General features: G+C 35.6%; 2 protein-coding genes across 4 annotated transcripts in view; both read right to left on the bottom strand.

Moving 5' to 3' along the window:
- The window catches only part of LOC116164364 (tyrosine kinase receptor Cad96Ca-like), a 270,318-nt gene that overhangs the window by 100,036 nt on the left and 153,281 nt on the right, over window positions 1-17,001 (bottom strand). The window lies entirely within an intron of this gene.
- LOC116164363 (protein groucho) overlaps window positions 11,333-17,001 on the bottom strand; it is a 69,663-nt gene continuing 63,994 nt past the window's right edge. For all 3 annotated transcript variants that reach the window (XM_031478529.1, XM_031478532.1, XM_031478530.1), the window contains exons 9-14: window positions 14,461-14,514; window positions 14,243-14,407; window positions 13,719-13,987; window positions 12,621-12,870; window positions 11,948-12,571; window positions 11,333-11,895 (exon numbers count right to left, since the gene is read on the bottom strand). In XM_031478529.1, the coding sequence (XP_031334389.1) occupies window positions 11,788-11,895; window positions 11,948-12,571; window positions 12,621-12,870; window positions 13,719-13,987; window positions 14,243-14,407; window positions 14,461-14,514 (1,470 nt within the window). In that variant the 3' untranslated portion in view covers window positions 11,333-11,787. The remainder of the gene's footprint in view (window positions 11,896-11,947; window positions 12,572-12,620; window positions 12,871-13,718; window positions 13,988-14,242; window positions 14,408-14,460; window positions 14,515-17,001) is intronic.

Here is a 17,001-nt window from a genome sequence, read left to right as displayed (position 1 = left end):
ACCTATCGATATATCGATACCTATCGATAGCTATCGATATATCGATAAATCGATAACTATCGATAGTTATCGATATATCGATAGTTATCGATATATCGATAGTTATCGATATATTGATAGTTATCGGCATATCGATAAGTAAAATATATCGATAGTTATCGATATATCGATAGTTATCGATATATGAATACTATCGATATATCGATATGTCGATAGTTATCGATATATCGATATGTCGATAGTTATCGATATAGTTATCGATATATATCGATATATGTCGATAGTTATCGATATATCGATATGTCGAAGTTATCGCTGGGGATGGGCGATAACTGTTTTCATCTATCGATATAAGTATCGGGTAGGTAATTGCAGAAGTGCATCAAAATTACCGATAATTTTTTTGAAAGCATGTCTAAAAACTGCATGAGTTTACTTTTATATTTTAGCAAAAGAGTCCGACAAGACAAGAGGGCTCTTTTAACAAAATATGAAAATAACCGAATGCAGTTCTTGCAACTTTAATGGATTTACCAATTTACCATATTAACTGTGCAATTATCGCAGGGCTCTTTAGCTTTCTACAATGCAATTACCGCTGTAATTAAGCGGTAATTGCACGCCTCATTTGAGAGAAATATTCGACGTATCGATAGTTATCGACAGGGATAGTTATCTTATTGAGTTTTATTAATAAAATCCATTTTCTAAAGATTTTATTACTGCGTTTATTTGGCATGGATGATGATGTGACGTAGTGCTTCTCTTGAGAAAGGGAGCAAAGTTAAGTTTCCGAAACGTCGAGCAACTAAAAATAGTAAATTTACATGAGAGTAAACCCGAAAATGGATTTTATTAATAAAAATAGTAGCGCTCGTTGAAATCTCAACAATAACATAATTTTATCGTACCAATAGTTATCGACATATCGATATATCAATAGTTTTCGACATATCGATATATCAATAGTTATCGACATATCGATATATCAATAGTTATCGACATATCGATAGGTATCGATATATCGATACAGATATCGATATATCGATAGTTCGATATATCGATCGATATCGATATATCGATTTCGATATATCGATTTTTTTAGCTCTACCTATTGTTATTCGATATATCGATAACTATCGATACCTATCGATATATCGAAAAAAATTCCCATGCCTAGTCTTGATTCTTCTCGCATTAAGTATATATAGCAGATTTTGAATGTATGCCAGGAGACCTTTTAATGTTTATGTGTAAAGATCGCCTTTCCCATAATCTACCAATAAGGTAAACATCGATAGATATAGCATGCTACTACCGTATAACCCAACTATTTACTAAGCTACTTCGGTTTAAAAAAATACGCTTTATCTGCATAAGAGTTGTGCACAATTTACTTGTTTTTCATTAGTAAAGATTATTAATCGGCAGATCAAAGCCATGCAAGCTTAATAGGGGAGTCCATTGTGTACATCTGTCTGTCGAGCTATCTGTCTGTGAACATGATAACTGACAAATGCTTGGACCAACCAGTTTCAAACAGTTCATCCATGCCACATATAACAATCCTATTGAAAATGTCTCAAATCCGAGTTATAAAAATGTGGGTTTCTATTTACAAAAGGTGTTAGTTTTTAAACCCTCTTACCCAGTGCTTCCATTGAAGATAGCAATGATGTAACTCACAATAGTCATCATTGCTATCTTTGTTCCATTGAAGTGCTTATCCCTTCATAAAAGGGAACTTCTCGGTCATCCCCTTTTCTGTTTACCAGAAGGCCATCTGTTGTTTGGCATTCTCATTAAATGTCCAAACCACCACAGACTTTCCAATACAATGCAAGGTCATTGTTTATAACTTGAATTTTTTCAACTTTTCTAGCAAGGGTGTACCTATTGTTGAAATGGCACGATTTCCTTCTGAATATTGTGAATAACATGGGCTCCGAGATAGGCTCCCATAAAAAAAATCAAGTGATGTCTGTCACCATGGTTTCTGTGACGTACCTTATGCAGTGCAAAATTCAGATTGCCACGCTATTATTTACACATACAAGTAGCGTATTTGCAAAAACATACTGAAATCAGAAGATCAAACACTGATTATGCTTGATATGTGAAGGTGATTACATTTATCACCAACATTTAGTTAATGTGTGAAAACCTAAAAAACTATACAATGAATAGACAAGATACCTAAACTAGAGGACAGATTCATTCTTTGACCTGCACTCTCTTGATGCAACGCTGCCTTCCTGCTAAAAAATATATTTTACTGTTTCACTTAATATTGGCCTTTTCATATTTACAAAGTTAAAGACCAGTAGTCATTTTTTACATATTTATCTCGATATTTATTAATTATACGAGTATTTATTTCAAATAGCCAATTTATCCATTATTAAGAACCGGAACAGGTCCTTCCTGAAGCTCTGTGATTGTCTGTCTGGGCCTCGGTCTGGGCGCATGATAACTCTCTAACTGTAGTTTTTAAGGTTTTGAAACTTAGTTCCTCTTGGTCCAAATAAGCACCCTATTGAATTCGGAGTCAGAAGGTCAAAGATCGCCAAAGTAACAGGGGTCAACGTAAAAGTTCATCTGCTAGATCCGTTGTACTGGTTTATATGCACCAACGGCAGTCAAATGCATAAAATAGAAACCAAATTTAGTTTCTTTCAGTTTTAGGAGCTCACTTTCATTAATACAAATTACGAGGCGATGTTTAAGAAACAACATCACCAATAAATAACACAATTTTAATCAGTGTGGAACAGGTGTGAATTTACACCATCTGTCATTTGCATTTTTAAACAAAAAATAATTAGGAGTATAATTAAATCGTTTAATTAATTATTAGAATCCAATTATAAACTGCATACTTATTTAATTAGTGCTTCTCATCAAATCAATTTTTACATTAGAAATCTTATAGCAGTTGCAATTAAAGCAGAAATGAAACAGAACCTGTACGTTGGATATTGTTAAAATTTAGTTGATTTCTATTCAGGATTATCATCACTAAATTGTGTATAATGGGGACAAGATTCGAGAAATAAAACTTTTAGGTCATACCTACACTGTTTGGGGTAATAAATGTAAAAACCATGTAAATATAAGGTACTGAAGAGGTTATTGCTCACCTTTTTCACATTAGCATCAAAATTCAAGGGTTCATTTCCAATTCACTTAGAGTCAACATTTGCTCAAATTTGTAACAATAAAGATACCTGTGAAAGGAATTTGTTTTTTTAATAAATTATTATATTGTGGAATAATAACAGACATGTGAACCCAAGAGAAGTTGTACATTATCCCAATTCTTTTGTTAAAACAAAATTATCTAGGAGGGAACATAAAATATACTTAAAATTACAGACTTGCCTTGACCATTTCCTTTTATAAATAAATAACCACAGCAACAACTTTGGACCACCCTTGAGACTAACCAAATGAAACATGGGGCCAATATGCTGGGATATTTACATGATAAGATAATTGTAGGGTGACAAAGTGTAATTACAAGAAGCTTTTGATTATGATTTTCATCATAAAGTAAAAATTTAATTCGGATTGGGGTCACATGTTGCTTTACTTCCCATAGCAAAATAAAAACTATTAAGGCAGCAGTGCAGCCCACTTCAATTAATTAGCTGGCAAACACAAGTCCGTTAACAGTTTAATTGAAGTAATTGATAAAATGAGCTCATGCAAGTTAATGACAAAAACAAGCGATACCAATTTTGGCGAGAGTTGTATATGCAACACCCATTAACTTTTGCAGTCAACCATTGATACACCTGAACCCGCCCAACATTGCGATATCACATACTTTTTTCCCATGTAAATAACATACCTTAATCATTTAAAAACTTCACACATTTAACACAGTTAAAAAACACTTCAAATGTAACTTGTAACATGTTTCCGTATAAAACTATTTCACTAACATTCTAACAGCCACCATTTTTATGTATGATTTCTCATCTCGCACAGGCGGCTCTCGTGTCCCAAGGACTGACACGTGACGTGACGCGCCAACTATGAATCATGAAATTGTATATTTCAAGAAAATTGCGGTCGTTAATGAGTTCTAATTTCCCTGAATATTCGATCATGCAAGACCATTTAAATTCTTCTTTGTTTGTTATTCTTAACTTTGATCTAAATACACCTACTTACAAAAACACATTACTTGAGATGGGTAAATAAATACTGAAGAGTGCAAAGTGCTTCAAAAATCGACAGCGACATCACTGTCGGCAATTTCTGCGCAAAGTATAATGACTTATTAATGGAAAGGGAAAGTTTAGGAAATACGTACAGGTACTTATCAAGGCAAAACAAAATTGTTACACGACATTGTTGGGTTTTCAGCAATATCATTACCATTACTTCCGCATTATAGATAAGCCAGTTTATAGGTATTAGAACATACGTAATCAGCGAAAGAATTTTACTTCCCAAACAGTGAGAGTAACTCGCGAATCTGCTATATGTCCCTGTTTGAGAGAACTCTCATTTTTTATCAGACAGCACTTGATGAAAGCACCTGCCTGATAATTCTCGCAATCTACTCTCAAAATCATGTCCACTTGATCAGTCTCCCCGAGTTACTCCTTCAGATGAACATCAATAAAAGTAAATATATGAAGAATCGCAGTTAAGTCGACGCCATAGACATGCTAATACTCATGTCTATGGTCGACGCACATATCTTGTCACTGCGGTAGCGCTTTTTGCTGCGTTTTCAACGGAATTGCCCAAGCATTGACCAAGACAGGAAGAGCATAAAATTTAGTTCCTGTGCATCAAAACAGTGTGTTTTGCAGCTTCCCCCTTAAAATTGTCGAATAAATAAAATTTTGCCCAAATTTGCGCATCATTCCCAAAGTGATTATATACGTTTATTATATCTCATTTGAATAAATTTGTTGATTTAGAAAGAATTTCTACAGTACTGTGGCAGATGATTCGCGAGGAAGCTATGACTGAAACAATTGATGCAATGTAAATTTCCCTATGGCCCATTTTAAATAACTCAACGGCTGTACATTGTCGAATAGCCCATCTTAAAAAAAACACTGTGTATGATAACTGTCTGATGATTATTACTTATTGTTCATGCTATTACTCATAATTTTCCGTTTTTCAAAACCGTAGAAATCGACAAAATAAAAAGGTTCGTTTTACAATAAATCAAATATGCCTTGGAATTACCTAAAAAAACAGCGATCACGTTTCATTATTTGCCTTTGACGTATATTAAATTTATACTGGTTTATAAATTACTTAAAGAACTGTAAAAACCATCAGGAAAACGACAATACATTCAACGTTTTGGATGCAGTAGCGGAAAATCCGAATATAAGTGTAGGAACAAATCTGCTTCAAATCAGTTTTTTTTCTTCGATTATGTAGGTACTCTGATTCTCTCTGATAAACAAATAGTATCTGATGCAGATGCAGCATACATTCTCTAAAAAAACATTACCCAATTGCCGCTTTTTCTTGCATCGGATAGTTGTAACAGAATTAAATATGAAAATCGTTCGACGTCAAATAACGATAACTTAGATGCGATGCGCTTGTAGTTTGTTAAAAAATTCCAAAGCATCACTGATTTATAGAAATGTAATTTTTTATTTTATCGATTTCTACGCTTTTGAAAAATGGAAAATTATAACTAAAAGTACGAACAGATGCAGTATTTTTTTCTCTAAAAAAAACTTATTTAGACTTTTGCTCTAAAATAATTAGGGGAGCTAGTAATTGACTATAAAAGGAAAAAGGCCAACGTGTTTCATTCCTCCGGCACCCCTGACTACAGGGATACCGGAGGCGGGCTGCTCAGGGCTCCCTGGCCCTCTTCAGCCAGAGAATGGGATTGTAAGGATGGGTAAAGTTAGGGATGGGAACGGAAGGAACGGAGTTAGGGTGGTGAGGGGGAGAGTACTGCTCCAGCATTTGCCTCGTAGATTTCAACATAATGCTAGCATTATGCGAAGCTACGTATGTCTGAGGAAAACCCCCTGACAAAACCCCAGACAGAAATTACCATTGAAATCCCTATGCTGCGTTGCGCTAGGCACCACCCTGTATACTAAGGTTGTTGAGTTCAGCCGCTGGGGGCTTAGCCAGCTCTAAGGACTCCTAGGCTAAACAGCGCATGTTTTACGATAATGAAAACTTTATTATTTTTTTACTGATAAGGTGGGTTCATAGCTCTCCGTTCATCCGTCAAACGGACAGTGCAATTTGTTAGGGTTCATAGCAATCCGTCCTAATCGGACGTTTACAAGGTATAACCATAACCTAAATTTGATTTCGTACTGTACCCACCGTGATCTTCAGTACATAGAAACTATCAGATTATCACCGCGAAGAACGTAATAGGCGAACACTGTTAAATTTGGACGACGTACGGTTTAAAAATTTACTGTGTTCTGATTGGCTAACGGATAAACGGAAACGTATGAACGGAGAGCTATGAACCCACCTTTAGGCCCTTGTTCTCTTGCCTACCACACAATTTCTTTTCCCATATATACTATTTGTTTCACTACTGGTACTTGAAATCCTCCAAATTAACAGATTAGAAGGTGAACTGTTTGACAGAATATTTTGTTTCTTAATTTTATACATGTCAATTAGGTATACTATGCGTGGAAGTAAAAGTCAACCAGGCCGTATTTTGTTCTGTCGCCTCGGGATATACCTAATCTTGGTGCTCAGGCAATAATACTAATAAATTTCTCTACCTTGGTGTATAATATATACTATTGTTCTGTCATTATTAAGCTGCCGAGAATCCCACCTTACAAGTGGAAAAATGGTCAATAATCGTGCCATCATAGGTCAGTGGTGAAAAAACATGTTTATTTTATATCTTTTAATTTATATTGTAAGTGACGCTGGAAAATTTACGTATACATTAGATATTCCGTATATTAGTCGGAGGCAAGATAGTTTTGCATAAGTAGTACACTGATTTAAGAATATTCTGCATCCAGGCAGGATCTATAAACAATAAACACAATCACTATAGTTAAGTTGTGACAAAACCAAAGAATTCGCATAGAAAGCTTTAAGTTTAATGTTATGATTGCGTCTAAGTTAAAGTTATAGTATAGATTACTAAAAATTAACTACAAAGTTAACAAAACCTCTGTTAAATCTTGCATATGTTTTTTTTAAATGAATTTCAAGGTTTCTAATTTCTACCTTCATCCACGAACGGAAGTGTAATACGAGATACCTACCCCAACGTCAAGTTTAAATTTAACAGTTGTGGCCAACCACAGTATATCCTGACCCAACCCCTATGGTTAGACACATCTGAAATAAAAATCCGCCATATTGGAGCTAAAAAATTGTTTGATTGTAGGATCAATATACCTTGTAATCGTCAAATTGTGACTGTAGAATAATAAATGTCAGTTTAATTTAAACATTCTCCTTCAAAACTAATGACCCAGAAATGATCGTTTGAAACTTTGCAGAACAATCTATGGGGAAACCACTGCCTCCCATTATTCAAAGGGATAAAACGGTATAATAAGTATAAAATATGGTGCAAATATCCAAAATGTAATTATTAAATTGCGTTTGACATTTCGTAAGTGTGCTCTGTCACTTGACACTGTCACTCACAATTGCGTTATCTATAACCACCATTTAATTTGCTGGTAAATTTGGTATAAGCTGCTTCTCTAACCAGTTTCTCTGAAACGAGTAACCTCTGAAACAATTTTTACATCAATTACCACTACTAAGGTTTTATGTTTTACGTCGAAAAACAGTTTAAGCGAATTACATACCTTATAATATCCTAATTCCAAGCTATACGCGTCTTGTAAAATACGAGTTTATATAAAACTGGAGACGGAAAACGTAAAATAAAGAAAATACAAGAAGAAAAGTGTAAACTAGTAACGTGGAGCCGTGAAGCGTGAACTGTCAAAAAAGTATAATTAATAACAAATAATTATAGCACGGAATGTAGCGCGTCATTTTGGAGGGCGCTATGGCATTGGGCCGCAAGAAATTAGGACGCAGACATTAGAACGCGGACATTGGGACGCAGACATTAGAATTAGAACGCAAGCATCATGTAGATCACCTTACAAAGGAGGTAGAACAATAAAAGGTAACACTAAATTAAACCAATGGTATTTTACTTATTTCATCTGTGTATGTGCTCTAACGTCTAGTCATAGCCTAGGATCGACGAACTAATTGCCGCGTCCCAGTGTCTGCGTTCTAATGTCCGCGTCCAAATGTCTGCGTCCTAATGTCTGCGGCCTATTTCCTTTGCGGTCCATTGTCTTGCAGCCCAATGCCGGCGTCCTATTGTCTGCGTCCTAATGTCTGGCGGCCTAATGCCCGGTCACCGTTTTGAAGGCTTTCTATAATGACCAGTTTGGAATTTAGCTCCAAAATACGGCGAACGGAACTAACGACCAATCAAAAACGTGATACCCTGTTGTCGGGTAATGGGATTCGAATCCGAGCTGGGTTTGAGTGGTTACTCTTTGGTATAATGACGAGTCTAGCGTTTATTTTGTTTGTTCTGTTCTGTTTTAAAATAAATTGTTTATACAGGTAGTATAACCATTTTCTTCTTCTTGTACTAACCACCGAACTAAAATAATATGGAATGCTAATGCAATGAAAATAAACTGACACAAATTGATTTCGCGCAGATGCACTGCTGAGTTTGCGCAGTAAAGTTAACTGAAATCGCAAGCGACTAGGTCATTTTCGTGGAAAATGTTGAGCAGATTTTAGTTACTAGCCGCATGCTGCACGGGCAAAAGTCGGATGCTAGTCTACTTGGGAACAAGCGATTTTAGTCACTTGCGGCCTAGCCGAATTGACGGTCGAATTTTGCCGCGCGGCCTTGTCGTGCGGCGTGAATCGACCCGTGTAAACCCCTTTTTAGACACCACGAAGCCGCCAAATTAAAAAGACAATCAGGGCCGGTTTCTAAAATATTTGGAAGTAGCTACATATCGAGGAAAGTCAGATAACGAAGTGAATTTTGGGTATTCTTTTACATGGACATTACGGAATGCTATTATTCCTTCAAACAAAACAACTGTTAATTGCATTAATAATATAAGACCGGATCCACTAAAATAGGCACAGTTCAGTGACCGGATCTGTAATCTCACGCAATGCGCAAGCTTAGAAGTGCACCAACATCTGATTCAGACAGAGTAAATTGTGTCATTTTGTTCTCGCGCATCCTTAGCCATTGGCGTTGTACCAGAGCCTAGGGTGGGTGAATAAAACCACAATGCCAAAAAACCCAAAACTGATTTTATTGCCGGCCGTGAACAAGAAAACTAAAAATAACATCGTGCGAAAAAATCACCCTACAACAACCTAACAGCCCCTTACCTAAAACCAGGCAGCGTGTTACCAAAATTAACAATTTTGTCCCAGCCGCAACCCACATGATTTAAGTATTCTGAACAACAAAATTTATGAAAAGGAGTCCACGTTGCGTTCACTCTCCAACGAATAAATAAAACAAATATTCATTCTAACGCACTTGAATATCCTGTAGAGCGTTCTAGTTTTATATATTTATTTTGCATAAATTATTTGTTTTTGAAGCAAGGCGTACTGCATGCTTTTGTTCTGAGTAGGTACCTGCATTGCCTGATCTTTTTTGTACATGCAATTTACCATTTTACGAGTTGTTTTGCCTAAATTGAACGGTAGATGTGCTTTGTACTTCATTTGATTTATCGTGTTTTCCACTGGTGTTTATGATGTCTTTCCTTCTAGTTGAGTTAACTGGATTTGATTTGATCGACGGACTGGGTACTTACGGGCCAGGTGGAATCACATAGGTTACAGGCCATTAAGCCGGCTACAGACCCACATACTTTTTTTGAGATATGTACGCGCCTACATATCCTTCGGTGTGTAGACAATATCTCCTAAAATATCTCTCGAAGATGTATCCAGTCAATGCTTGAATTTTTGTACAATTTGAGATGTTTTATTTTTGTATTTTCTATTGCATTTTATTGCCGTAGTTTATTTCATGTTGGTATGTATTTGTGTGGGCTTTCATATTCATATTCCTATAGTTGATATTATTTGAAACTGTCTCCACTGATAAAAGTATTGAAGTGCATTTTTGTTTTGCAGTCCCATTGATGATGATTAAATAAGTCCTGGTATGTAACAGTTGTGTATCCTGTATTTATCTGATATTAGTTATCACCAGACTTCTCTCATATAATTAATGAACTTATCCTTATTCAAGTTACTTTCCTATGTGTCTGGAAATATATATTTGCAATAATACCGTTTCGGAAAAAATCAAAATCTCAAGAAATTCATGGATCTAAATCCTATCAGCATCTTGCTCTGTCTATCAAAGGTTTTGAAAAAGATGACGGCGGGACAAATGAGATTGTACCTATATGCTAAAAAGATGTTACCTTCTTCGCAGTCTGGTTTCAGACCGAACCAGATATATATCTCACGCCCATATTATGACTGCTGCCATAGTTTATTTTGCTTGTTCTATTGGATTACTCCAGGGCCTTTGACAGAATTAATCATAATGTGCTTCTAGCTGTCTTAAAATTCATTCAACAAGGTTCAATCCCTTGGGCCATCACTTAAAAAGATTCCACCGGCATGCCCGACACTAGTTGATTTATGAATTTCCCACAAGCGGCATTTTTACCGCACACATAAAATCTTTAGCGGTTACTGTTAGCTCTTTAACGTCAGGTGGTATCAATTTCTGCCAATGAGTTACTTTATCAACAGTAACAACACCTTTTGTGGGTTATTTTACACATAACAGTGATTACCCATTATTTTAGCTACTCTCAATGTACATAAATAAACTGTTGAGCGGGCGTTATTTTTAATAACGCCGGTCGTCAAGCTAACTATTGAGTAATAACAAAGTTAACAGTCATTTCATATGCAAATGAACAGATGAGGCACAGTTAATTTTTATGCTGGACGATCTTTCTTGTCATACAATCCAATGGAGTTGGCTCATGGCTCTAAATCAAATAAGATAATATCAATACATTCAATCAATCCAGAATTAATAAATTTCCGGTCCGTGGGGCGCAGTTCAGTTAAAGCTGTACTGCGGTACTAAGGGTCCCCGGTTCGAACCGGGTAGATAGTTGTAAATGTATAGCGGGTTGGGTTGGTAGAGGCAGCTTTGGCTGAAACCCCGCCCACTCAAAAATAATAATAAAGATAAATAAAATAATAAACCACAATTTTCCAAATATGCGTCCTAAAAAATACAATTGTGGAATCGCATTGCAAGAAAACATAGCAGTGAAAAGTAAATGTTCTTTTATTATAGTTATATTTAATTACGAAAAATATCCTACCTAATCTTTCGTTTTTCTAAACATCAAGATATGAATAACAAGTCAAAAGTAGGCAAGAATTTCAATTGCTTGTGCTTTTCCAACATCTAACTGACACACTTAACAATCATGGAGTAAACAAAAAACAAATGATAAAACAAAAATAAAATAAGGTAAATACAAATTGATAAAAAATTGTTTGTTTTTTGTTCACTCAGATAATGTACACAATACTAGCGATGTTGCAGTTTACAAATGGAATTATACACGACTCTTACAAAAGTTTTAATTATCGTAGAATACTGACTGATAAAAGTATGATTCCCTACACATTCACTCATCGATAAATGTTTTAAATACTGTTTCACGCAATCGTAATTACACTTTTTGGTATTGTTTAAGGTGGCCCCACCCACACTGTTTAATAAATAACTTCGTACACTGTTGCCTTTTTATCACCAGAACCAGTTACTATGTATTTATCGTCCGTTGAAATGTCACAACTTAATACACTAGACGATTCTTTAGACTGCAAATAGAAAGTTAGTCATAAATATAATTTGTTTATGCATAAAACTAACCTGAAATATACTCGCTCCGTAAGGTGTTCTCCACGCATTTAATAGATTATCTTTACCAGTAGAGACAAACCATTTTCCACAAGAAGCAAATCTTAAGCTAAGAACACAACTTTCGTGTAGGTGTAATTGATACTTGTCTGGTTTAGACGCGTGCAACACTTCGACGTGAGAATTTTCCATACCAACAGCAAGCCAATCGCCAGTTGGACAGTAACCAAGCGAAAATATTTGCGAGTTAAAATCGTGCTGTTGCAGTTGCTTGCCTTCTCTAAGATCCCAGCTTCTTACTGTATTATCTAAACCGCCTGTCCACAATTTTGTACCTTCTGTGGAAATGTCTATACAAGATGCGCCATCTGTATGACCTTGGAATTGCCGCACTAGTGTCTGATTGTGAAGATCCCATACGGCGATATTTCCATCTGAACAACAACTAAAGCACACTTTCGAATCTGGACTAATTGCTAAAGCATAACATGCAGGTGCACTAGAGGTTAATTCGGCTTTAATTCGTGGTGTTGGGCTAGCTAAGTCCCAAATTGAGAGATTACTTGCTTCTCCGCCAACTATCAGCGTTCTCCCATCTGGTAATAATTTGACCGATCTTATGTAGTTGTCGCGTTGCTGCAAAGTAGCCGATAGACTAAAGAAGGTATTTTTACAGAATACTAACCAAACAATCCAATTGTGAAACAGGTGTTTTAGAACCAGGTTGACTAATATCCCAAACTTTAACACAGCCTTTGCCTCCAGTATAAACGTATTTTGTAGGATTAGATATGGTAACTGCACACACAACTTCTCCGTGATTTAAAGTATTGATCTGCCTAGCATGTCTAGGGATGCCAGGTCCTATAAGAGCATCTGTAGGAAATGGAACGGGCTGCAGTTGACCCTCTCCATTCATATGAAAGGAATAAGCTCTGAAAAATACACGTATTTGATTATAAATGAGCCAAACTGGGTGGCACGATATAGATACCAGTGGGGTGTATGTCAAGAATCATTTAATTTATCAAGTAATGACAGTTGCATTGAAATATCAAAGAAACATACAGTGCGTACATTTTAACTCTTAACATACAAATTTCTTATGCACGATTCTTAAATATACGAGTTAATGCATTGATATGCCTGACAGTTATGCAACCCACCTTACACACAGCAGTGTAAACAAAACTTGGTGTATAGATTGTAGGTATAAGTATTCGGGCATTCGTCAGATTTGTTTAGCAGATTCGACTTAATCACTGTGAAACTGTCTTTAAAGTGGTTTTATAGTGTTTTTCAGTTACTGGAATTTTACTCATTTGCTGCAAATTGTTGAATTCAGTACGGACATGTGTGAAATTTCAATTAATTTTCTAGCAAAATTATGAACAGTGATGTAATTAGATTTTCTTCTACGCATGCTAAAATATTTAACTTCATTTCTATAATTAAAACACGGCAAGTTTATTGAAAAACATATGAAAAAGCAAAAAGATGAAAGTAAATAAGCTTGGTTGCATATCTTAAGGGGTATTTGACTTGTATATTTAAAAATGGAACATAGGAGATTTGTAATTTACACACTCTATGAACACCAAAATTAAAGATCAACATTTTTTCAAAAATTAAAAACAATCCAAGAAGAACATACTCATTTGGCTTATTGAATAGGGTTTGACTTGAAAATATTGTAAATAATCAATTACAAAAGCGCTTGATAGGATTAAGTCACTATTTTTATTTTTCCAATAATAATAAGATACGTGGTCATCATACTTACGGTTTTCCTCCTGATAAACCTCCTAAACCGTTAGTTGCAATATTTGGAGGCCTGGAATGCGGGTGCCCGTCGTAGCCTAATAAAGGTGGCCTTGCATAAGGTGATGGTGCTATATTATTATAAGGAGCTAAGTGTTCTGGCGCTCGACTTCCGCCTAAAGCATATGCAGGATAAGCTCCTAGTCCTACTTTTGGACCACCCCCACTTGCATTTGCAGACATGTTAGGAGTTGTAGAGCGAGGTTTTGAACTTGGTGTCAATGGCTTTTCCTAGAGTGAAAATATCTTTAAAATCTGTTGCTACATACTAGAGAAAGAAACATAAACATATTCATGTAATGTGTGATATGTACAAACACTGTCTGGACCAGTTGGGATTTTCATACATTCTAAAGGATGAAATCTACTTTGACATGTAAACATGCTTCTCATTTGCTACAGTACAATAATTTATACATGCAGTGCAGACAATCCAAAAAGTTTAATCAGGACTGTAACTCTATCATAATGGGTAAGTAATCTTACATCTTTACTTTTCAGTGATGGTGTACTTCGGGATGAGGAAGAGCCACTTCGACTAGGAGGCCGCTCCACTTTTACTTTATCGCCGTTTATACTTCCATTCTCTCGACCATCACCTGCATTACTTAAGGATGGATGTTCGCCATTAGGGTGGGGAGAAGCTATTTCCTTTAACAATTAAAAACTTAAAACAATAGCCAAATTATGATTTAAATTACTACCTCATTAGCAACATCTACAACTAAATCTTGATCACTTTTCTCCCCATCACTCTCCTGAAATAAATAAGAGAATGCAATTAATAACTTAAGTAATGTTGACGCCTGATATGCATATAATAACATATTAACAAAGAATGTTACTATCAGAGTTACTAAGTAGCAGGTAAATTATGTTAATATTATTTATTGAAACAACATCCAAAACCTGTGATGAAACATGATATCCTTGTACTTACTCATCACTAGTGTAATGTTTTTAAGATAATGTATCGACTTTAAGTCACTACATGGAAATTGTAAAAATTCATCATCTCATTCTCGCATGCCATCCCTTTCTCATTCCATTTGGCACACAAGCGACTATAAAATATTAGCGCGACCATGTATGTTGGTAAGTATTTTTGTTTTTTGGAAGATACAACTTTAGATAAAAGAATTATGGTGTGTAATAAAAGATGACACTTGGGAAGCAAAGGTAAAAGACCCAGGTACGCGCATGCGCACCCCAAATTATTTGTGTCTTCTCTGGTGCCGTTTTTTTATAAATAATCTACCGATATAGCAATTTAATATTTATTATTAAGCATCATACATTTTATAAATTGAATTTTTAGGTACCTAAGCTGTTCAATACTACAACCAGTTGTTAAATAAAACTAAGTATGCATAATATTTTTTGTAAATATAAATAAACTATTCCCTTCTTATTTTCGTTTTCGAACTGTATGGACACAATTTGATAGATGCAGAAAAATCCTCCAACAAACAGAATTTACTCAGATATTGGCAGTAGCTAAGTATTTTTTTCAGAATACGACAAAATTATGCGTCTGTCAATATTGATTCCATAACCTGCTACTTACTTGAATGTTCTACCTAGAATATAAAAAAAAGGTCATAATATCTCTACATGTACCTACTGAAACTGGATTGAATACTTATATCAAGTAGTATATCGTTAGATTCCTTGAAAAAGGACCTCTTTAAAAAAGCTAGGCACTATAACTGACTATGCTTTACATTAAAAAAAGTAAAAGGTTTGTCCATAACTATTATCCACCCAATTCCCTATAACTTTTCCTATTGCAAACTTTTCTAAAATCCATAACTATGCTCCCTATAACCATTGAAGAGGTAATTTTCTAAGAGTCAGTACGTTAAATTCCAGTACTTCATCTTTCAATATTTATCCCCCTAGTTTTCATAGCCATACTAAGTCCTACTGCAGAGAAGGTACAATAGTCTCAAAACAGCTTTCAAGACACATGATTCCATGGTTGGTTCAATTCACTTAAACAAAGAAAACAATACAACAGACCCTTTTTAATCCATTGTCCGACAACAGTAGATGCGTTTGTGCGACAACGTTTTTTGTCCATTCATTCATCCTACACTACTACTGTTTTCAATTACCTAGTTCATGTTTACACTTTGACCCCTCGGCTTCAACAATTCTACAGGTTTAAACGTCCTTTAAGAGCCCGTGAGAACGTTCAGTCTTTCAAGTGTTTGAGAGCCTTTAAAAATATTTAGGAGTCATTAAGGTCCTTGAAAACTTTGAAATAGTCTCCAAGAGCAAAAATTTTCTAAAAATTATACCTTTACAAATGTTCAAGACTCTTATTAGTGGCCTTTGTGTTCTACAGTCTCCTAAAGTCTTTAATCTTTATATTAATATTAAAAATCTTTAAGAATATTCAAGAGACAAGAGTCTTCTAGAGTTATCAAGAGAAATGAAGAAGCATTTTTAATCATCTTTAAAAGCTTTTAAAATTCACGCTCTGGCGGGGCTGTGGTCGAGGAGCGTGCAGAGTGACGTAGTTTACCTATAGTTATGCAAGTGGGAGGTTTGTATTCATGTTCACTGTTCAGTTGACCTAATGAAGTGGACACGTGATGAGCGCTCGTTTTGTGTTGAAGCGTACTTCTCAAACTCCCACTCAATCATTGCAGTGCAACGTGCCTTTCCGTTTCCGATTTGGAGTCCCCCCCACCCCACGCGGACGTGTTCCTGGACGGCAATGAATTCTAAATTGGGTAAATACATTTAGAACAACAGGGGATGTGTTATATATACAAAAAAAGACCTCAGAGAAGCGTTACAACGCCAGAAAATATCAAACGAGTTAGAAAAGCAGTACTGCAATCTCTAAAACGCTCAGATCAGAAACAGTCTTGCTCTTGGCATTTCAAGACATTCTCTCCAAATAATTCTTCACTTCTTACTTTTTTAGGAAAATCGTCATAGTGCAACTGCGAATTCGAATTGTTACTCAACTATGCAGTTTTCCAGCTGGCTTTCAATGCAATGCAATTACATTACCTGGTTTCAACAAGACGGTGTCACTGCACAGACAGCGAGCATTACCATGAATTTTATTTGGCAAACGTTACTCGGAACTCACCGGACTTAGTCCCATGCAATTTTTTTCTTTGGGGTTACCTGAAATCGAAGGTGTATTGCAACCGTCCCAACATCCAAAAACACCTACAGAACAATATTGAATTGAAGCACAACAGAACTGACAGATGTACTAGGAT

This window comes from Photinus pyralis, unplaced genomic scaffold, assembly GCF_008802855.1.
Source record: "Photinus pyralis isolate 1611_PpyrPB1 unplaced genomic scaffold, Ppyr1.3 Ppyr1.4_LG2, whole genome shotgun sequence".
NCBI classification, from domain to species: Eukaryota; Metazoa; Arthropoda; class Insecta; order Coleoptera; family Lampyridae; genus Photinus; species Photinus pyralis.
Note: the sequence above shows the minus strand (reverse complement) of the source record. Positions and strands in the feature narration are given on the sequence as shown.